At 41.1% G+C, this 23,019-nt stretch overlaps 3 protein-coding genes across 3 annotated transcripts; all 3 read right to left on the reverse strand.

Moving 5' to 3' along the window:
• Positions 1-1,459: 1,459 nt before the first annotated feature.
• Positions 1,460-7,570, reverse strand: LOC149044538 (acid-sensing ion channel 1C-like). The gene is made up of 7 exons (XM_089208581.1): positions 6,925-7,570; positions 6,033-6,253; positions 4,748-4,904; positions 3,768-3,830; positions 3,158-3,338; positions 2,165-2,256; positions 1,460-1,704 (listed from the first exon to the last, which is right to left on the reverse strand). The coding sequence occupies exons 1-7, from the start codon at positions 7,568-7,570 to the stop codon at positions 1,595-1,597; spliced, it is 1,470 nt and encodes a 489-aa protein (XP_089064707.1). The 3' UTR covers positions 1,460-1,594.
• A 366-nt stretch (positions 7,571-7,936) lies between these two features.
• Positions 7,937-14,199, reverse strand: LOC149044539 (uncharacterized). Its single transcript, XM_089208488.1, has one exon. It carries the CDS (start codon positions 13,752-13,754, stop codon positions 8,505-8,507), a length of 5,250 nt encoding a protein of 1,749 aa, XP_089064614.1. The 5' UTR covers positions 13,755-14,199; the 3' UTR covers positions 7,937-8,504.
• A 1,916-nt stretch (positions 14,200-16,115) lies between these two features.
• Positions 16,116-22,829, reverse strand: LOC149044540 (acid-sensing ion channel 2-like). The gene is made up of 7 exons (XM_089208536.1): positions 21,689-22,829; positions 20,795-21,015; positions 19,514-19,670; positions 18,974-19,036; positions 18,364-18,544; positions 17,365-17,456; positions 16,116-16,852 (listed from the first exon to the last, which is right to left on the reverse strand). Exons 1-7 carry the CDS (start codon positions 22,332-22,334, stop codon positions 16,743-16,745), a joined length of 1,470 nt encoding a protein of 489 aa, XP_089064662.1. The 5' UTR covers positions 22,335-22,829; the 3' UTR covers positions 16,116-16,742.
• Positions 22,830-23,019: the final 190 nt, after the last annotated feature.

Below are 23,019 nucleotides of genomic sequence, written 5' to 3' on the forward strand. Positions count from 1 at the left end.
AAGTCTTAGATAAAAGAAAGATTTTAATTTTTTGACGAAAGACGGTAGTTCCTTATACTTTAAGTAATTTGGAGTCATCCGCGAACATTGCCAATGTGCAGTGACTTAAAGCATTTGGTAAGTCATGAACATACACTAAGAACAAAATGGGTCCCAGTATAGATCCTTGAAGGACACTAGACTTTAACGGGTTCCAGTTTGAGAAAGATCCATTGACGACCACGCGTTGCATTCGATGGCTGGGGTAGTTTTCAAACCAAGCGAGAAGAGGACCATGTACACCAAACCAACTTAGTTTCTGAAGCAGTTTGGTGAGGCAGACAGTCAAATGCCTTTGCAAAGTCTAACAGAATCAGATCAGTCTCTAGACCAGCACCCAGATGTTTACCAATTTCATCTTACACTAAGAGGAGTTGACTTACACAAGATTTAATCCTGGATCATTTTTCCCCCTAAGCAATGTTATTTACCAGATGAAGTTTAGCAAGGTTCAATTTGACTTAAAATTAGTGATTTCCTTCACTGGCATTTAACTTAACAGTAAGAAAGCTTAGTGTTTTAATGATAGATTTTCTTTTTTCAAGCATTTTGTCTGAAAAGGGCCATTGAAAATTACTGAATTGACACCATGTAACTTTTTTTTATCTATTTAAATGCATCTACTTATCAAAGTTGTCCAACGCTCTTCGGTAAGCTTAAAGAAATTGTTACTAAACAATACATGGAACGGACAAATTAGGACATCTCTGCAAATAAGTTTTCAATCTTATTTTCAGAGTTTTTCATAGAGACAAGAATGGCTAATCGATTTATTTAAGAAATAGGATTTCCGATATTCTCTCAATTACTTTGAACTATTCTAAAAGTCAATACCAATGAAACGTGTTCAATAATAACGAATGGCAGTGCTTGCTCTTGCCAAACACATTTCAATCCCTCAAGTCAGCTCCTTGAAAATTCTCAATCGCCTACGGCAATGCGTATCCAACTCGAGTATGTTATCAGGCCTGGAAAAGCGTTGAAATTAGGGGAGAGAAATGAAGACTAGTTATAGACCAAGAGAATATTAACTGGTTGATATTCCCTTGTTAGAGACAGATACCCCTTTACACCATTAGTTATTGAATTCAGTAACTTTCTCATATTTGGTGACTTGAGTTTACAGATAGCGATATAGTAATATTGAGGAATGATTTTGGTTACTTGGCTTGGGGGAGGTGAGTTGGGGCGGCATTGCCAGGGATGACATGACGTATATTAAAAAGGCTTTACCGCAATCGTTTTGCTTTCTATTGCGTTTGACCATTCACGAGTATGATACTGATTGCTTTCTTTACTATAGAAGTTATGCTTTGGATAAAAATTTATGATTAAAGAGAAGACTCTCGCTAAGTTTAAAATGACCACACTGGCTATGCCTGTGATTCACGAGGTTACTCGTAGCCACACAAGCTTGCTGAAGCTTATGATTTTGGGGGCGATTTTTGTGTCTAGAGGCTAAATTAAATCTCTTCGGCTACAGAGGCCTCATCTCTATTTTTTTATAGTAGTATAGGGCCTCACTGAAAACTATCATACGGTTCAGTCTGTGAGTTTATCTAAATCCCAGCCGTATCCCGACGATAGTAATTATGACGTCAAAGAATTCAAGCACGGTCAAGAGACTGGCGCCAACACAGAGACCAACTTGACCGCCGATTTCACCTGTGGTGAAAAGCAAGCATTAAGATCTTAGTCTTTTTGACCTCCAACAACAATTATAATGTGATAAACTAGGATCTTTCTATAATGTTCATTGTCACTGTTATAGGCATAGCTGTCAAGGTTTTGAAGAGGAGAGAGACTATGGGTTCCTTCATGATCGATAGAAAGGAGGAAATTGTCGGCACGATATAGAAGTAATTTGCAGCTGAAAAACACCTGGATTATAACCAAAGTGACGTCACTTTTGACCTGGACCTTCTCCAGAGGCCTGGCAACTAAGCACCCAAAGTGACAATTAGAAGGGAGCAGTCAGTCTGACAGAAAATTAAGCCATCCCGGAGCTTTGCTCAACGAAAAATTTGATTGCTCTGAAATGACTAAATCTTTTTATCCCACACAACTGGACCATGTATTTAAAAAAAGCTTAAGTCCAATTTGTGGATCTTACGCCGACACGTACCTAGCAGACTTTCATAGTTATAAGCAGGTATTTCCTCGATGACTTGGTAATTAAGTTCTTGAAAATACACGCGCAGTTCCAGCTGATTCTGGCTGTTGAAGTATTAAATATGAAACAAAAAGTTAAGTGCAGGTAGCCGGCTACAGGGGTGGAAAATCTTAATCCTCTATTTAATTTCACTGACGGTCCAAATGGCGTGGGGCCGTGGACAACGCTCCACTCGTATCCCGCGATCAGATTTTTTCAGGTGTCATTTCCCAAGTGAAATGTCAGCATTTTCTGATTTTACTGGCTGTTCATATAATTTCAGTTTGGTGTTATATGTAACTGACCCCAAGAGACTTATCAATGAAACTGCCTCATCACAAATCATTGAGAGAAATTGTATTTCGAACTTTGTGTGATAGCGAATAACAAACTGACCTCACAGATAAAAAAGCACGACTGACCTCGAACCCATGCCCCCTTGAAGCTCGGTTAGGTGTTACTGTTAACTGAATTATTGACACTCCTCGCTGGGAGTCAGGAAAATTATCTTTCTAAATTCAGTTTCACCTTTGAGGATTCTGTTACTTGATATAACACTAAGCTCGTCATTGAAAAGAGAGAAATATAGCTAATTGAGTCGTATCTGGTCATATTTAGGGGCTTAGGATATGCCACGAAATTTTAGTTCAAGGTCCACTTCTAAGTAGCTTATTTTTAACTCTTAATGGAGGCCATCTGTAGTTACAATTAAAAACAGTATTAGGAACCGGAGGATAGAGGATGTTTTCATCTACTACCGTCCTCTCCTACCGTGAATCTGACCACTGTGTACCTTATTCAGTGTCCAAGCTCGTTATTAAACTCCCCAAACTTTTATCAACCCTTGTATACCTAATTCAGGGTCAACGCTCGCTAACTTTTGTTTAACTTTTGCTCAGCCACTTAAACTTTTGTTGCTCCATGGCTCAACACAATTTTCACCTTTCAAAACTACAATACGATTACCTCCTGCTTTCTTGTTTCTCTTCCAATGAATCTGTTGTAAAATTGGGTCCTTGTCGTTCGACATAATTGTCGATAAAATTGTTACTCGGAAAGTCAGCGTATGACAATATGGGATTGTAGGAGATTGAATCACAAGGTACTGGGCACTCACACTGGTCATCTATTCTACTGTAAAAGTTGACTGAAAGAAGCAATAAAAACATTTTCACATAAGTGAATTTTTTACCTTCCAAATACAAGCGAGTTCAAAATCCCATTGTCATGACATTGTGAGAGGGCTTGTGGATGGGAGGAATCCTCCTGTAAATGCTTTGAGGGCATGCAGTGAAAGGCTAAGGAAGTATTCCAGTTACGTCTTGGCCTGCCTCATTCATTTGTGATGACAGGCAGTTGGAATTGGAGAGTAAATGAATCTTGATAAAACACTTGGTATACCCTCGTTTGCCAGTCTCTTACTCAGACATTCTACGGCCAAGCGATTGAAAGTGTACATTTCAGTTACAGTCACACTATAAGAGCTAGGTACGAGATTATTCGTTCCCAAATACACGCGATTCAACAGATTTTATCATAACTATTATAAAACCAAGTAATTTAAATGTCTACATACTCATCTCTTTCTCTAGACAATTCTTGATTTCGCGCAATCCACACACTTTGGTGTTGTTTATGTCTGTGAAAAAGTCGAGAGAAGCGAAAATTAACAAGAGCACTGATTTTCTTATAGGTTTTTTTTATAAAAAAAGAACCCCAATTTTTCCGCGCACGCCGGCATCTATTAATCTGATAGGTAAGTGGTCTCCTCGCCTCAAGCCCCAGTTGAAGCCCCCTATCGGCTGACACTTCTGAATACGTACCTGTAAACTTTGGTATGATATTATTTGTTCGCAAAAGTGTGTAAAGTTATTCACCGGCGCTCAATTTACATTTAGCGGTATGATTTTTAACAAGTCATAACCCAATAACAAGAGTATTATTGATACGAAATAATGGTTTTTCAATAATGACAAGCTAAAATGTTGAGAATGACACACACCGCTACAAATGCATTGCTTAATTTTTGCCGTCATGAGTTACTCACGAATACCTGTCATCTAAAAGACCTAACAGTTTGAGCAAGTAAAAGAGTTATAGAACCTGAACAAAGCTGAGTTTTTGCTTGGGAATCAAGATTTATAATTTGTAACAAAGTACATCATATCAGAAGCCCCATCGGCTCCTGAGAATTAGCAACTAGTCACTAAAGTGGGAGTGGTGAAGCAGCGAGGTTGATATTCACCACTAGCCATTGACTCTGAGGCGATTTATTGTCTTAGTAATATTAGATTAAAATATTAAAATCTGTCTGATGATCGCGTAGGCGTGAAACTCATCAGAGTCACAGAAAAGTAGTCTTATTGATTTGTCCAACTTTCAGATATACCATGCTCTGCGAACATATCAAGCACTATACAGAAAAGATAGACTATAATCAAGATTTACATATATATAGATAAGATCCCCAACGGGTATAAAAGTGTGCGTCCTAGGCCGCTGATCTGATGAGCGCCTGCTCACAGACTAACACGAAACGCACCTTTAATGACTTACCCGGCATCAAAGCGTCCCTGCATCCACACTTATTAATTACAAAGTTGGTCACACAAATCTCTTGGCAAGAAGGAATCGTGTACTTGTTATAGCCAGGTATGCTGGTAATCTCTTTGTCATGGCAGTTTCCCTCATAAGGTTTTGGAAGATTGAGTGTCTGTGGTTAAACAAAACTTTAATTTCAGAGCAATTTTCAATTGAGTTTCGAAAGAATTCCTAATTTCTGTGGTTAACTTCACCATGCGCCTTATACTTTGTCCATAAAACTAATTTACCTCCGACGAGAGAGAATCTTAAGAGTGCGCGAGATACTTACGAAACTATTCATCGAAAATGAATCCTAAAGAGCACAAGAGACTAACGTAACATTCCATATCAATGAGAACTCTGAAAGTGCTCGAGATGCTAACGTAACAATTCAATGAGAAAGAATCCTAAAAGTGTGCAAGAGACTAATGTAACAATTTAATGAAAAAAATCCTAAAAGTGCGTGAGATACAAAACGTAACAATCCAACGAAAGAGAATCCTTAAAGTGCGCCAGATACTAAGATAGCAGTCCATTAAAAGAAGATCGTAAACGCGCACGAGATAATAACGTAACAATCCATTGAAGAAGGATTCTAAAAGTGCGCAAAATACCGACGTAACAATCTAATAACAAAGAATCCTTAAAGTGCACCAGATACGAATGTAACAGTCCATTGGAAGATAATCCTAAAAGTGCGCGAGATACTAACGTAACAATGCAATGAAAGAGAATCCTTACAGTGCGCCAGATACTAAGATAGCAGTCCATTGAAAGAAGATCGTAAAAGCGCACGAGATAATGAAGTAACGATCCACTGAATATCAATTCTAAAAGTGCGCGAGATACCGACGTAACAATCTAATAAAAAAAAATTCCTTGAAGTGCACCAGATACAAACGTAACTGTCCATTAGAAGATAATCCTAAAAGTGCGCGAGATACTAATGTAACATCACAATGAAAGAGAATCCCAAAAGTGCACGAGATACTGACGTAACAATCTAGTGAATGAGACCTCTAAAAATTCAAGAGATGCTAACGTAACAATCGAATGAAAAAGAATCCTAAAATGACTCCTCTAATGACATCCCGTAACTGATATCATCCTAACTTTTCGTCATCTTTCTGCTCGAAAATGTATGGATGTCGTGAGAGGAAATTTAGGGGTTAAAGCAGTTCCACTTGTTAAGCCCATAAGCTGACAAAACTAAGTTCAAAAAAAAAATCCGACAGTATTAGACAATGTAATCTATTACCCGTAGTTTTTTTAACGCCGCAAATGTACTCGTACCAGGACTCACAGCAAAGCCAAGCTGAGAGACCAGTGGCAGAGTCTGCTGATCATGAACAAGAACTTTGAGGCCGGCAGCATATGATGCCGTCCCGTAATATTCCTCTTGTCTAACGTCCAATATCAAGTGTAATCCGCGATTGGAACCTCCCTGCTTCACTCGCAGTATAGGTTGACCATCTCTTCCTGGAAAAATATAAAAAAATAACCAAAAAAGTTGCAAAACAATACACAGAGAAAGAACAAAAAGTCTTACAGAACGCTCCGTCATGTACGGTAAGTTCCCGAAAGGAAGATAAATGATGCAGAAAGAGAATTGGTCGCCACATATTTGCCAGTATCAATGTAGTCTCCTTCGCTGCCGTTCAGGGATGTCATACAACATTCTACTAAGCCTGGATCAGCTGCTTCCACTCGAACAATGCTTCTCTCCTAGGAAGGGCCAATCACAGACAGCCTTCCATTTTTGGAAAGCTTCTCGCGCCAGTTTTGCTCCCTGAGACTAATCCAATCACGCCTTGATTGTGCTCTGTTCTGTTGCAAAGCGCGCTACTTCTTTCAGTTCGGTTTCCTTTTCGTTGTTCTGTATCCGGTTGAAGCTAAGAGCTCGTTTTCATTTTCGTGCTATAGGTTATGCCAGACTTGTGGGTCAATTAAAAAAAAAAAAAAAGCCGGGGGATGGTCGGATATTGTACATATTTGCAGATGGCGTGATAGCTTTAGTTCTGTGTTTGTTCTCTGATAAAACACGCTCTTTCAACCAATGGAAGCGCTCGTTACATCCGAACTTTATTCAAAATGGAAATTAAACTCGTTGCTGACTGTGTTTATTTATTTTTAATATTCTTAAAATTTACCTGAGTTGAAAGTGTGGCAAAGTCCCATTGATGTCAGAACGGACGTGAAATTCCTGTCATCGCAGGTCGGTTTTCCGTTCCAAACGCAATGTCTAACAGTTTCATGGCTTTGGTGTCCTGCATCGATGTAAAACTGTGTGAGGTTGAAGTCATGATATTTGTTTAAGTCAATGCTATCATTGACATCGAACAAGCCCATTTTTTTATCAACAGATGCATGAAGTTGGGGCAAAATTTCTTCATACGCTGACGTTCTAACCACAGACCTTTTGAACACGTTAAAGTTGCAGATAGTCACCGCTGGAAAAGTCGGCATGGGGTCGTATTTCAAACTGACTTTTGTCGTGACCTGGTAGCTGTAGTACTTCTTAATCAACTTGAAGGACTGAAATGAAAACCACATCATTGCTAGCAAAAGAAGCACAGCCCATAGAAAGCGACGCGTTCTGGTTGAGCTGGAGAAGACGTGAAGCAAACCGTGAAGAGTGGACGACTCGACAAATTTATTCCATGTTTTCTCGATCTCTGCTTTCTGACTCGAGCCTTGAGCAGTCTGACCGTCAGAAGTGTGGTTAACATCACATGACTTGCCTCGCTTTGAATATTTTGTTTCTCCCAACTCTGTTTTAGATAATACAGGATCCATAGTGGACCCTTGTCTTCCTCTAAAAACTATTTTCATGCAATCATGGGATAAATTTGACAGAAGCACCTGCTTAAGTACTTTGATCAATATAAATAATCATTTTTCTTTTCAGAACCACCCCGGTTCTTTTCAGAACCACCATATTTATAAAAGTCAATGACCAACACTGTGTGTCCTTTTATTTGCTTGAAATCGTACCAGTAACTGTGATAAAAAAAATTGTTTCGGGAAAATATTCGCCTATAAGACGCACCCAAACTTTGGCGGTAATTTTTAGTAGAAATTAGGAAATTCTTGAAAAAAATGGTGCGCCTTATAACCGAATAACTACTGTGGGGAATTAGTAAGGATAGCCCACACTGTCTCGTCTTCACTAGATTTTTATTCTTCTCCTCTCCTATTCTCGCTAGGTTTCACAACTGTCACAACTCCTCGACTCGACTCGACTAAATTCAGAGTTCTTTTGTTCCGTTCCCTTTTGTTTTGTCTTTTTTGTTTTAGCTTTTCGTTTGTTTCCGGCTTCGCCTCTTTTGATCATGAAGTCGGTAATAATTTAAAATAACGTTAACGATCAAAGGTGGTGTGAAATAACTTTTTGTTCTCACCTATTGATTACAAACGAGCTCCTATTGTTCTCATCCGACATGAAGGGAAATATTTCTTCCACCACTTTGACGGCATCACCTTACTCGAGATAACCTTAGCGCAAATCATTCAAATCTAAATTTCATAATCGCTATTTGATATCTATTTCCGACACACTCCCCCCATGTGCCTTCCAAACGGAAGCACATGTAAACAGAGGAAACGGCTAGCTTAATTAATAATTAAATTGAAATCAGAAACAAAACAAAACAAGGTAATGAATGTCAAAGTTCGCTGAAATCACTTTATATTCTCCGTCCATCCGCACAGTTCTGTCCTGCGTTTAGTTTTAAAGTTCTTCACTCTCTATAGCGTCACGAATACGCAAGTTTGCGGCAACCGCAGCATCTCTCCGTGGACGAAAGACTGGCGCTTTAGCATTCAGGGGGGTAAGGACTTCAGCTCTCTCCGGCGCTCTATCGCATGCCAGTTCCATGGGATAAAGGTGTTGAATCGGCCTCTCCAGAAACGTTCTCCCTGCGCGCAGCTTCACTCCACGTACAATTCCATCACGACCGTTGAATAGTTTAACGACCACTCCTAATGGCCACTTTCCTCGGTTCTTTTCTTCTGAACGAATGAGAACGACGTCACCAGGCTTTAAGGGCCTCGCCTTGCCTTTTCCATTGCAGTTGTGACGCTCTCTGAGCGCCGCCAAGTACTCTCGAGACCAGCGTCTCCACACAGCGTCCTTACAAGACCTCAAATACTTGGCACGCTTTCGTAGGTCAGTTGTCTCCTCTCGCCATGGTTCTTGTTCAGGGAGGCGAATACATCTTTGGAATAGGAAAGAAGATGGGGTGAGTAGAGGGAGCTGGACGTCATCTTCTACATAGGACAAGGGGCGGCGATTTAGTTGAGTTTCAACATCCAGCACGACTTCGCACAGCTCTGACCAGGATAGCATTCCTCCACCAATTACTTTATAGAATGCACGTTTGAAGAGGCCCACTAGTCGCTCAAACTGGCCACCCCACCAGGGTGCTCGACTTAGGTTAAACCTCCAGATAATCTTCTCCGATGCAAGGTAGCCTTGAACTTGCTCATCTTTCTGGATTCCTTTCAGTAGGTTTGCCGCTCCTACGAACGTTTTTCCATTGTCTGAAAAGATCTTTAAAGGTCGTCCACGTCTAGCGATGAAACGCTTCAAGCTTGAAAGAAAGGTAGTAGTTTCCAGATTAGGCAGGACCTCCAAGTACAAGGCTCTCGTTAAACTGCACGTGTAGAGCACCAGATAGCCTTTTCCTTCTACACGAGAGGACTTGCGGTACTTAATCGGCCCAGCAAAATCTACGCCAACAATTTCAAAGGGAGTTGAGCCCTTAGTTCTCTCCAGAGGTAATAAACCGGGGGGTGGAGCTGCGAGAGCAACAGCCTGGAAGCGTTTGCACCCATAACACTCCCTGATGACTTTCTTCGCGAGGCGCCTCAGGCGGGGAATCCAGAACTCTTCTCTCACTTTAGCCATAGTAAGCCCCACTCCCCCGTGAAGAGTGGCTTTGTGGACGTGTTCGACATATTTGTTTGCGAACGTTGTGGCGTCTGGGATGTATATCGGATAGACCCCTTGCAGTCTCCCACGGCACTCAAGCAATCCATCTTTGTTCTTCTGTAAGTTTAGGCACAGGCGATCTTCCTCCATGCTTTCACTTCCCCGGCTCTGTACGCGTAGCAACCAAAAGTGTTTCTGCTTCTCAATTTCGTCTGTTGTCAGGGGTCCCTTTGTTCTTGTCGCTCTTTTCGCTCTAGCGTTGTTTGCGAACCGCATAATCCAAGCGCACACTCGCAAAGTCTTCCAGTAGTTGTGCTTGGCCAGAAGATGGTCTAGATCGTCATCAGCTTTAACGGCCATGGCAAAGAGCTCCTTTGTAGCTTTCATTTCTGCGTTAGATTCAGCGGTGGGCGCGGTCACAAGGTCGGCTGGCCATTTCGCAGGATCACTTAGCCACTCTGGTCCCTTCCACCACAGTTGGTTCTCCTCAGTTACCAGTCCACCTCGGCTAGCAAGATCTGCAGGATTATCCTGAGTAGGTACGTGCCTCCAGACAACATCAGAGTGTTCTCTAATTTTTCGTACCCGGTTGGCCACAAACTGCTTGTAGTCTCCTCCTCCTAGTATCCAATGTAAGGCAACGCTGCTGTCAAGCCAACAATGCAGCGAAGTCACAGGGAATCCTTGAAGTGCATCTTGTACGTTGGTCAGAAGATTTACAGCCATGTGACCGGAGACCAGTTCGCGGCGAGGTATTGTCAGCCCTTGTTTGGCCAGTCTTGCCTTTGCTGTAACCAGGCCTTGGTTGATTGCGCTTGACTGTTTGACCACGGCGTACACAGAAGCGGCCACGCCCTTTCCGCTCGCGTCTCCAAAAGCATAAAGTTTAATGTCCTCGATAGGTTCTTGGACGCTGGTAAGTGCTCGTGGACAAGTTACGTGTTGCGGCAAGGAACGTTCCCACTTCTGCCACTGCTGTTCTAGGGGGGTGGATAACGGAGCGTCCCATGCACGTTTCTCTTCACAGGCATCGCGGTACAGAAGCTTTCCTTGCAGGGTGATTGGAGCGATAAGACCAAGGGGGTCATAGATCCTCGCCACTTTTCCCAGAATCCCTCTCTTTGTCGGTTGGGCAACTTCCTCTGGAATTGTAACTCCAACTTCGTCCGTCAGTTTGTTCCACTTTAAACCAAGCAGCCCACATTCTCTCGGCTTGATTCCGAGTTGTTGCTTGGCGTAGCTTAAGTCATCCCCAGTTTCAGTTTCTTCAGTGAGCTCTAGTTCAGTCACGTTTGAATGCCACTTGTGTAAGTGAAAGGTGGCCTGGTGGAACATCTCAGTTGCTATAGCTTTCTTTTGTTTCGCTTCTTGGATAGTACCTCCACCAGAAATGAGATCGTCAACGTACAGTTCTCGCTCGATTTCTGCTACGCGACCAGGGTGTGTAGGTCTGCAAGTGTTCAGATGGTGCTGAATTACGCCGCCAAGCAGAAACGGCGAGGGTCCCAAACCGAACAGAGCTCTGGTGAATCGGTAAGTGCGAACACGAAAAGGATCCTTGCTTTCCAACCAATGAAACCGCAGTGCATCTCGGTCCTGCTCTCGGATACGCACTTGAAGAAATGCTTTGCGAATATCACCAGCGATAGCCACTGAATGAAACCGTCCCCTTAGGAGTACCTTCCATAGTTGATTCTGCAGGGGTGGTCCAACTTCCAGACAGTCGTTTAGGGAAGGGGCTGAGTCGTACGCTCTTGCTGAGGCATCGTAGACAATACGCATCTTGGTAGTTTCTGCACTCTCTCTCACTACTGCTTTGTGCGGGATGTAGAATTCTCTTTGAGTTGCTGGCATCTCTGCTTCTTCAATAATTCCTTCATTAAGCTGTTCTTGTATGATAGCGTCATAGTCGTCTAGCCTTCCTGTCTTCTTAAGTCGTTGGACTAGGCTCCCCAGTCGCTTTAAGCTTCCAGACTTGTTAGAGGGCAACGGAGGATGGTCCCCTTTCCAGGGAAGGCCAGTTTCATACCAACCCTCAGGGCTGCGGCTGAGTTGTTCAAGGAATTCTTCATAAACAACGCTCTGATCGCCATTAGGTTTGTCTTCGAGTCCTAGGACGTCCATCCGGTAAAGCTCTTCATAGTCATTCGAGGCCGTCTGCGCTAGAAACATCTTGTCCAGGTCTGTCTCCGTTCCTGGTGACATGATGGTCCATCCAAAAAGAGTGTACTCAGCCACAGGCTCGCCGATAGCTCCGGTGCGTTGGGATTCTCGAGTTTTTATCTTCGCGTAGTCACTCGCGCCCAGAATAACATGGACCGGGAGTAAGCTCTTAGTGTCGGTGTCTTCCATTGAAACGCCTTCCAGATGGCGGTATTTGCTGATCATTTCCTTATAGTTAGGATTTTCCACAGACAAAAGTTCAGCGCGGTCTACTCTAGTTACTCGTAATGAAATTGCATTGTTTCCTTTAGTGTCACTCACTTGCGTATTGTAAGTTTCTGTCCGCTTAGTCACTATGCCCACGATAGTTTGTATACGGCGTGTTAGAGTGCGAGCTGGTACGAGGTTTAGACGATCCAAGATGTATCCTGAAGCATAAGACGCAGTCGCACCGGTGTCCAGTAGGGCTCTACAGGTCACGCCATTCAACTTGACAAGTACGATTGGATGGCAGACTTTCTCTCCTTCTTGAGTTGCAGTTAGAGCCACTCCGCCGTTGTTCGCTCTTTGGCGTCCAGTTGCCGACGGTCGGTCGCAAATAGATGAGTGGTGCCTTTGTTTGCAGTGTACGCAAGATGCGCGGCTTCGGCATTGTGAAGCGCTGTGTTGAGGCCCAGTGCAGTTGAAGCACAAGCGTTTGTTTTGTAGAATGCGACGGCGCTCCGCTGGAGATGTCACGTTCTCACACTCCCAAGATCTGTGTGTCACGCGATCGCAGTAGACACACGCGTGTCGTGGGTTGGGTTCGCCCTGTCGCGCGTAGAAACTTCTGTCACGAGGCAAACGTGGGGGACGCGGCGGACGCGGCGGGTGATAAATCGGCGGAGTCGGAGACGTTTCGTTTGCCTTTTCTACCCCCAGAGTTTCCATCGGATGAATGGCTTTCCATTCTTCTAAAGCCTGCATAAGGTCCCCGAAACCCCAATCTTGCCATCCCGGTTTTCCGCTCACGAGGTCTGCCTTTATGTCTGGCAATTTGTCTAGGACGCCACGCACCATAAATAAACACCCAGAAAGTTTACCTAGAGTCTCTAATGATTGAACATTGTAGTTCAAAGTCTGACAAAATTTATGAATTTCATTAGGGATGCATCCAGTTACCACAGGTAAACCATTGATGTTATCAATATACGCTCTCACAATCTCGCTTGTCTTGCCATAATTGGACTTCAAGATATTTTTAGCACGTTCATAACCTTCAGGACTAAATGGGAGGCCATCGATTGATTCACAAACATCGCTTTCCAGTAATTCTTTGAGATGAGCAAATTTAGAAACCGGGGGAATATCGGCTGCATCGATTTCCGCTTTGAACTTGTTCCAAAAGGAAAGCCACTTTTCGTAGGTGCCGTCATATTTCGTAATTACCAGCTTTGGCATTTTGACATTTCCCTTACTTAGGGGTTTTTCGGCGGGCTGATCGGGCGACTGCATTTTTGATTTTTGCTCAAGTTTAAGTTTTTCAAAGTTCAGTTCATCCTCCCTCCTTTTGGCTAGAAGAGCCTCTTCCTCTTCCCGTTTTTTGTTTATTGCTTTTGCCCCAGCTTCTTCGAGATGACGATTTAAATCTTCTACTTCTTTATCTACATCATCAATCGTTTGCTCGATAATTTTTCCCCATTCATCAACTTCGTCAATGCTTTTCCCCGCTTCAAGCTTACCTTTCTCGATGTCTAGCTTCAAGTCTTCTATAGATGCCACAATCTTTCCCAGAGTTTCTTTATGTCGAGTGATCTTCTCGATATTTCCCTTCTCCACGACAGATTTCGTCCTTCCTCGTGTAAGCTTTAGAAGCTGAAGTTCTGCCTCCAATTTAGCTTCCATTGACTAACAGGTTGTCCAATTCACTGCGTGTCCCGTCGGAGGTGCCACTAATGTGGGGAATTAGTAAGGATAGCCCACACTGTCTCGTCTTCACTAGATTTTTATTCTTCTCCTCTCCTATTCTCGCTAGGTTTCACAACTGTCACAACTCCTCGACTCGACTCGACTAAATTCAGAGTTCTTTTGTTCCGTTCCCTTTTGTTTTGTCTTTTTTGTTTTAGCTTTTCGTTTGTTTCCGGCTTCGCCTCTTTTGATCATGAAGTCGGTAATAATTTAAAATAACGTTAACGATCAAAGGTGGTGTGAAATAACTTTTTGTTCTCACCTATTGATTACAAACGAGCTCCTATTGTTCTCATCCGACATGAAGGGAAATATTTCTTCCACCACTTTGACGGCATCACCTTACTCGAGATAACCTTAGCGCAAATCATTCAAATCTAAATTTCATAATCGCTATTTGATATCTATTTCCGACAACTACGGTATATTGTTTAAAATTATATATATATACATACTTTTGTTATAACAGGTTATAGATGTGAAAAGTTGAAGCAAAAACTAAGGTTTTTTTTTAGGTGTATCGATCTTAGTTATCCCTTCAAAAAAATTATTTTGCATTTGGTGTTTCTCAAGTAAAGTCATTAATAAAAGAAAAACTATGACCACTGTATAAACAGGTGACAAACTAAAAAATAAAAAAATATTATGCACATGCTCCGGCCACGCAATACGTTCGTCCTTTCTTCTAAATTTCTCCTTTCTCGATCATAGTTGCCGACATGTATTCACAGTTTTCTACTTCACGGCTATGTAACATGATCGTTTTGGTCGCGTGCTTAATGGGGGCACTTTTTGGCCGCCAAATCATACTTTCAATGCACAAAAAGATGTTAAAGGGGAACTTGTCAGGCACTAAGGTCAATTATTTCTAATTTCAAATATAGCTATCAACCAGAAAATGACAAAAAAAAAACGTATCACAGGCACTTTAAGCAGGTAGCGTCTTTTCAAATTTAGTTTGACATGAAAAGCAGATGTTCATTTTTTTTATGTACGATAAATGGAGCTTGCCGTGAAATATTTCAATTATCTTGCGGGGAGATGTATTTTAATGATGATAATCCGCTTAATAATTGATAACTTTTCATCTTCCGCACTGAATTAATAATCAGTTAACTTATATGAAGGGCAGGCTGTTTTTTTTGAAGACTATTAAATGACCAAGAGAATACTAAATGGTTGATATTCCCTTGTTATAGACTGATACCCCATCACACCAGCAAAACACGTTTAGTTAAGCTGAGTTTGACTGAATGAAAATCAGAAATAGATAACTGAAAAACTAGTTTATTCTATTCCATAGGTTTCAAGTATACACTTGCTCGTCTTTTTAATGTGCTTAACTGGAGGCGACAAACCCCTTGTTTAACAAAACAGCTTTAAAACATGTTTAAGCTCTGGTTTAAAAGGGATATGAGAAAGATAATGAAGATGAATATTCCATTTTGACCAGCTTCCAGTTGCCTTGACGACTCGGTTGGTTAACCCACTACACCGCTATTATGAAAGAGTCGTGGGCTCAAATCCCTTTTAGTTTATTTATTTTTCCTTTTCACCTTTCTTTTTTTTTCAAGGTTTTGTTCACCTTTGTATTTCCTCTTAAGAAAGCAAATCGTCGCTTTTATCTACGTACGGTAAAACATCAATGTTTCGGAGACCACAGTGGATGCTCTAGTTGTCAATTCCTTTGCGTCACCAACCAAGCAACTTAATGTTGACGCATGACTGGATTCAAGTACGTAATTTAATTATCCTTTACAGAATGGAAGTCACGTCGCCCCATTTCCAAGTCACCCCCCAGTCTTCCCTCAGTCACGTAAGTCTTAGGCTTAGGGACCTCACCACCAAGTGAAGTCACACACATTTCAGATCGCCAGTAATATTTGTTTCCTGAAAATTTGACAGACAGATTACTTTTTGAATTAATAAACTCAACAACTTTTACAGACTTGGTGACTTGAGTTTACAGATGGTAACAGAGTAATATTGAGGAATGATTTTGGTTACTTGGTTTGGGGAGGTGAGTTGGGGTGGCATTGCCAGGGATGACATGACGTTTATTAAAAAGGCTTTACCGCAGTCGTTTCGCTTTCTACTGCGTGTGACCATTCGCGAGTATGATACCAGTTGCTTTCTAAACTAAAGAAGTTATGCTTTGCTTAAACATTAGTGATTATAGAGAAGACTCTCGCTATGTTTAATATGCACTAACTTGCTAATCAACCAGCTAAGCTTGTAATTCACGGGGGTTATTCGCAGCTGCACAAGCGTTGATCACTAATCGCAATGCCACAAACATTTGTTTACTGAAAATTTGAGACAGACAGATTATTTATTGAATTCAACAACTTTTACAGACTTGGTGACTTGAATTTACAGGTATTTATAGAGTAATATATTGAGGAATGATTTTGGTTACTTGGTTTGGGGAGGTGAGTTGGGGCGGCATTGCCAGGGATGACATCGAGTATTTTAAAAAGGTTTTACCGCAGTCGTCTTTACTTTCTACTGTGTATGACCATTCGCGATTATGATTATGATACCAATTGCTTTCTAAACTAAAGAAGTTATGCTTTGCTTAAACATTAATGATTACAGAGAAGACTCTCGCTATGTTTAAAATGCACTAGCTTGCTAACCAACCAGCTAAGCTTGTAATTCACGGGGGTTATTCGCAGCTGCAAAAGCTTGCTAAAACGCCTAGCTAAGTTTGCGATTCTGGGGGCCGGTTGTGTGTCTAGAGGTTAAATCAAAGACCTAAACTTTGCAAATAAATCTCTTTGGCTTCAAAGGTCTGATCATCAGGTGATGCATGGATCGGTGAAAGCTTGAAGATTTGTTTCAATTTTCTACAGTAGTTTAAGGCCCCACTGTAAGCAGTAATGGGCTCCTGCTGTAAGCTATTATATCGTTCAGTGTGTGATTTTATCTAAATCCTAGCCGTATTCCGACGATAGCAATTATGAGGTCAAAGAATTCAAGCACGGTCAAGAGACTGGCTCCAACACAGAGACCAACTTGACCGCCGATTTCACCTGTGGTGAAAAGAAGATATGAAGATCTTAGTCTTTTTTACCTCCAACAACAATTATGTGATAAACTAGGATCTTTTTATGGATGTTCATTCTCACAGTTATAATAAAGCTGTTAAGCTTTTAAAGAGAGAGAGAGACTATGGGTACCTTCATGATCGATAGAAAGGAGAAAATTGTTGGCACGATATAGAAGTAATTTACAATTGAGAAACACCGGGGTTATTACCACAGTGACGTCACTTTCGGCCTGGACCTTCTCCAGAGGCCTGGCAACTGAGCACCCGACCGTAAAGAGGATCTTTTCTAAAAGTGACAATTACAAGTGACATATTCTAATATAGACCATATATCTAACATTTTCTATTGCCATATTCTAAAATTAAGCCTTCCCAGAGCTTTTCTCAACGAAAAATTTGATTGCTCTGTTATCACCAAATCTTTTTGTCCCAGACGACCGGACCATGCACTTTGAGAGAACTAGTCCAATTTGTGGATCTTACGCCGACACGTACCTAACAGACTTTCATAGTCATAAGCAGGTATTTCCTCGATGACTTGGTAATTAAGTTCTTGAAAATACACGCGCAGTTCCAGCTGATTCTGGCTGTTGAAGTATTAAATATGAAACAAAAAGTTAAGTGCAGGTAGCCGGCTACAGGGGTGGAAAATCTTAATCCTCTATTTAATTTCACTGACGGTCCAAATGGCGTGGGGCCGTGGACAACGCTCCACTCGTATCCCGCGATCAGATTTTTTCAGGTGTCATTTCCCAAGTGAAATGTCAGCATTTTCTGATTTTACTGGCTGTTCATATAATTTCAGTTTGGTGTTATATGTACCTGACCCCAAGAGACTTATCAATGAAACTGCCTCATCACAAATCATTGAGAGAAATTGTATTTCGAACTTTGTGTGATAGCGAATACAAAATGACCTCACAGATGAAAAAGCACGACGGACCTCGAACCCATGCCCCCTTGAAGCTCGGTTAGGTGTTACTACCAACTGAATTATTGACACTCCTCGCTGGGAGTTAAGAAAATATTTTTCCAAATTCAGTTTCACCTGTGAGGATCGATATCATTCTGTTACTTGATATAACACTAAGCTCGTCATTGAAATGAGAGTAATATGGCTAATTGAGTCGCATTTGGTCATATTTAGGGCTTAGGATATGCCACGAAATTTTAGTTCAAGGTCCACTTCTAAGTAGCTTATTTTTAACTCTTAATGGAGGCCATCTGTAGTTACAATTAAAAACAGTATTAGGAACCGGAGGATAGAGGATGTTTTCATCCACTACCGTCCTCTCCTACCGTGAATCTGACCACTGTGTACCTTATTCAGTGTCGAAGCTCGTTATCACCCTCGCCTATCTTTTCTCTACCTGTGTGTACCTAATTCAGCGTCAACGCTCGTTAAATTTTGTGTGACTTTTGCTCAGCCACTTTAACTTTTGTTGCTCCATGGCTCAACACAATTTTCACCTTTCGAAACTACAATACGATTACCTCCTGCTTTCTTGTTCTTCTTCAAATGAATCTGTTGTAAGATCGAGTCCTCGTTGTTCGACGGAAGTTTTGATAAAATTGTTACTCGGAAAGTCAGCGTATGACAATATGGGATTGTAGGAGATTGAATCACAAGGTACTGGGCACTCACACTGGTCATCCATTCTACTGTGAAAGTTGCCTGAAAGAAGCAATAAAAACATTTTCACCTTAGTGAATTTTTGACCTTCCAAATACAAGCGAGTTCAAAATCCCATTGTCATGACATTTTGAGAGGGCTTGTGGATGGGAGGAATCCTCCTGTAAATGCTTTGAGGGCTTGCAGTGAAAGGCTAATGAAGTATCCCAGTTACGTCTTGGCCCGCCTCATTCATTTGTGATGACAGGCAGTTGGAATTGGAAAGTAAATGAATCTTGATAAAACACTTGGTATACCCTCGTTTGTCAGTCTCTTACTCAGACCTTCTATGGCCAAGCGATTGAAGGTGTACATTTCAGTTACAATCACACGGTAAGATCTGGGTACGAGATTATTCGTTCCCAAACACACGCGATTTAATAGATTTTATCATAACTATTATAAAACCAAGTAATATAAATGTCTACATACTCATCTCTTTCTCTAGGCAATTCTTGATTTCGCGCAATCCACACACTTTGGTGTTGTTTATGTCTGTGAAAAATTCGAGAGAAGCGAAAATTAACAAGAGCACTGACTTTCTTATAGTTTTTTGTAACGAAGTACATCATATCAGTAGCCCCATCAGCTCCTGAGCATTAGCAACTAGTCACTAAAGTGGGAGTGGTGAAGCAGCGAGGTTGATATTCACCACTAGCCACTGACTCTGAGGCGATTTATTGTCTTAGTAATATTAGATTAAAATATTAAAATCTGTCTGATGATCGCGTAGGCGTGAAACTCATCAGAGTCACAGAAAAGTTGTCTTATTGATTTGTCCAACTTTCAGATGTACCACACTCTGCGAACATATCAAGCACTATACAGAAAAGATAGACTATAATCAAGATTTACATATATATAGATAAGATCCCCAACGGGCATAAAAGTGTGCGTCCTAAGCCGCTGATCTGATGAGCGCCTGCTCACAGACTAACAAATGGTTAGCGAAACGGACCTTTAATGACTTACCCGGCATCAAAGCGTCCCTGCATCCACACTTATTAATTACAAAGTTGGTCACACAAATGTCTTGGCAAGAAGGAATCGTGTACTTGTTATAGCCAGGTATGCTAGTAATCTCTTTGTCATGGCAGTTTCCCTCATAAGGTTTTGGAAGATTGAGTGTCTGTGGTTAAAAAAAAACTTTAATTTCAGAGAAAATTTCAATTGAGTTTCGAAAGAATTCCGAATTTCTGTGGTTAACTTCACCATGCGCCTTATACTTTGTCCATAAAACTAATCTACCTCCGACGCGAGAGAATCTTGAGAGTGCGCGAGATACTATCGAGACTATCCATCAAAATTGAATCCTAAAGCGCACAAGAGACTAATGTAACATTCCATATCAATGAGAACTCTGAAAGTTCTCGAGATGCTAACGTAACATTTCAATGAGAAAGAATCCTAAAAGTGTGCAAGAGACTAACGTAACATTCCATATCAATGAGAACTCTGAAAGTTCTTGAGATGCTAACGTAACAATCCAATGAGAAAGAATCCTAAAAGTGTGCAAGAGACTAATGCAACAATTCAATGAAAAAAATCCTTAAAGTGCGTGAGATGCTAACGTTACAATTCAACGAAAAAGAATCCTAAAAGTGTGCGAGATACTAACGTAACAATACAATGAAAGAGAATCCTTAAAGTGTGCCAGATACTAAGATAGCAGTCTATTGAAAGAAGATCGTAAAAGCGCACGAGATAATAACGTAACAATCCACTGAATATCAATTCTAAAAGTGCGCAAGATACCGACGTAACAATCTAATAAAAAAAATCCTTGGAGTACACCAGATACGAACGTAACTGTCCATTGGAAGATAATCCTAAAAGTGCGCGAGATACTAATGTAACATCACAATGAAAGAGAATCCCAAAAGTGCACGAGATACTGATGTAACAATCCAGTGAAAGAGAACTCTAAAAATTCAAGAGATGCTAACGTAACAATCGAACTAAAAAGAATCCTAAAACTACGCGAGAAACTAACGTAACAATCGAAAGAAAGGGAACTGCAAAAGTTCTCAAGATACAAATCCTAAAAGTAGAATTTGAAAATTTGCAGTGAACTCTAATGACATCCCGTAACTGATATCATTCTAACTTTTCATCACCTTTCTGCTCGAAAATGTATAGATGTCGTGAGAGGAAACTTAGGGGTTAAAGCAGTTCCACTTGTTAAGCCCATGAGCTGACAAAACTAAGTTCACATAAAAAAATCCGACAGTATTAGACAATGTAATCTATTACCCGTAGTTTTTTTAACGCCGCAAATGTACTCGCACCAGGACTCACAGCAAAGCCAAGCTGAGAGACCAGTGGCAGAGTCTGCTGATCATGAACAAGAACTTTGAGGCCGGCAACATATGATGTCGTCCCGTAATATTCCTCTTGTCTAACGTTCAATATCAAGTGTAATCCGCGATTGGAACCTCCCTGCTTCACTCGCAGTATAGGTTGACCATCTCTTCCTGGAAAAATATAAAAAAATAACCAAAAAAGTTGCAAAAGAGTTCACAGAGAAAGAACAAAAAGCCCTACAGAACGCTCCGTCATGTACGGTAAGTTTCTGAAAGGAAGATAAATGATGTAGAAAGAGAATTGGTCGCCGCATATTTGCCCGTATCAATGTAGTCTCCTTCGCTGCCGTTCAGGGATGTCATACAACATTCTACTAAGCCTGGATCAGCTGCTTCCACTCGAACAATGCTTCTCTCCAAGGATGGGCCAATCACAGACAGCCTCCCAATTTTGGAAAGCTTCTCGCGCCAGTTTTGCTCCTTGAGACTAGTCCAATCACGCCTTGATTGTGCTCTGTTCTGTTGCAAAGCGCGCTACTTCTTTCAGTTCGGTTTCCTTTTCGTTGTTCTGTATCCGGTTGAAACTAAGAGCTCATTTTCATTTTCGTGCTATAGGTTATGCCAGACTTGTGGGTCAATATTTTAAAAAAACAAAAAGCCAGGAGATGGTCGGATATTGTACATATTTGCAGATGGCGTGATAGCTTTAGTTCTGTGTTTGTTCTCTGATAAAACACGCTCTTTCAACCAATGGAAGCGCTCGTTACATCCGAACTTTATTCAAAATGGAAATTAAACTCGTTGCTGACTGTGTTTATTTATTTTTAATATTCTTAAAATTTACCTGAGTTGAAAGTGTGGCAAAGTCCCATTGATGTCAGAACGGACGTGAAATTCCTGTGATCGCAGGTCGGTTTTCCGTCCCAAATGCAATGTTCAACAGTATCATTGCTTTGGTGTCCTGCATCGATGTAAAACTGTGTGAGGTTTAAGTAATGATATTTGTTTAAGTCAAAGCTATCATTGACATCGGGAAAGCCCATTTTTTTAAAAACAGATGCATGAAGTTGGGGCAAAATTTCTTCATACGCTGACGTTCTCACCACAGACCTTTTGAACACGTTAAAGTTGCAGATAGTCACCGCTGGAAAAGTCGGCATGGGGTCGTATTTCAAACTGACTTTTGTCGTGACTCGGTACCTGTAATACTTCTCAATCAACTTGAAGGACTGAAATGAAAACCACATTATTGCCAGCAAAAGAAGCACAGCCCATAGAAAGTGACGCGTTCTGGTTGAGCTGGAAAAGACGTGAAGCAAACCGTGAAGAGTGGACGACTCGACAAATTTATTCCATGTTTTCTCTATTTCTGCTTTCTGACCCGAGACTTGAGCAGTCTGACCGTCAGAAGTGTGGTTAACATCATATGACTTGCCTCGCTTTGGATATTTTGTTTCTCCTAATTCTGCTTTAGAAAATCCAGGATGCATAGTGGATTCTTTCCCGCCCTTGCTAAAAGATTTTTCTGACACTTCCTGTCCAGTTGATACTTTTTTGTTTCGTTTCTTGAAAACTCAATACAACGTGCTAGCTTGGGTCCAACTCTGCTCTCTAGGAAAGTGCTAATCTCTAATTTAAAAAGGTGACAGTTGGCAAGTGTCAATATTTGACCAACGTCACTATTTCTCACTCAGCAAGCGAATCATGTTGAAATCCGTGAAACAGTTCCCGCATACTGAGTGTGTACCTTCGGTTTGAAGTTTCTCTCCAAAATGGCGTTCTACCTAAAATTTCACACTTTTGAAGTTAAGGTCGGCCAATACAAAAGTAAGATTGATGAAATGAAAAGTAAAAAGGACACATTGCACAGATTAGAATTACACTTGATAAGATAACTTAAGAGAAAAAAACTCTCAAAGCTTGAGCTAAAGCAGGAACTTCAGTCAGCTGAAAGACCTGTCCCCAAAAGTACCTGCTAAAGCAAGTACTTTAGCCAAATGAAGTATCTGTCAACCTGCTTAAGTAAGTACTTCAGTCAAATTTAGTTTGACACGAAAAGCAGATGTTGAGTTTCTACGGTGAGTGGAGCTTGCCGTGAAATATTTCAATTATCTTGCGGTGAGATGTATTTCAATTATGATAATCCGCTTAATAATTAATAACTTTTTATCTTCC

Source organism: Pocillopora damicornis, chromosome 6 (assembly GCF_964200805.1).
Source record: "Pocillopora damicornis chromosome 6, jaPocDami1.2, whole genome shotgun sequence".
NCBI lineage: Eukaryota > Metazoa > Cnidaria > Anthozoa > Scleractinia > Pocilloporidae > Pocillopora > Pocillopora damicornis.

Coding starts and splice junctions, on each gene's coding strand:
- LOC149044539 (XM_089208488.1), bottom strand. CDS start 13,754: ATGGAAGCTAAATTGGAGGCAGAACTTCAGCTTCTAAAGCTTACACGA.
- LOC149044540 (XM_089208536.1), bottom strand. CDS start 22,334: ATGCATCCTGGATTTTCTAAAGCAGAATTAGGAGAAACAAAATATCCA. Junction 17,457..18,363: donor GAAGAACAAGAAAGCAGGAG/GTAATCGTATTG, acceptor ATACTTCAACAG/CCAGAATCAGCTGGAACTGC. Junction 16,853..17,364: donor TGACTATGAAAGTCTGTTAG/GTACGTGTCGGC, acceptor TTTTCACCACAG/GTGAAATCGGCGGTCAAGTT.
- LOC149044538 (XM_089208581.1), bottom strand. CDS start 7,570: ATGGATCCTGTATTATCTAAAACAGAGTTGGGAGAAACAAAATATTCA. Junction 6,254..6,924: donor TTGCCACACTTTCAACTCAG/GTAAATTTTAAG, acceptor ATATTTTTCCAG/GAAGAGATGGTCAACCTATA. Junction 1,705..2,164: donor TAACTATGAAAGTCTGCTAG/GTACGTGTCGGC, acceptor TTTTCACCACAG/GTGAAATCGGCGGTCAAGTT.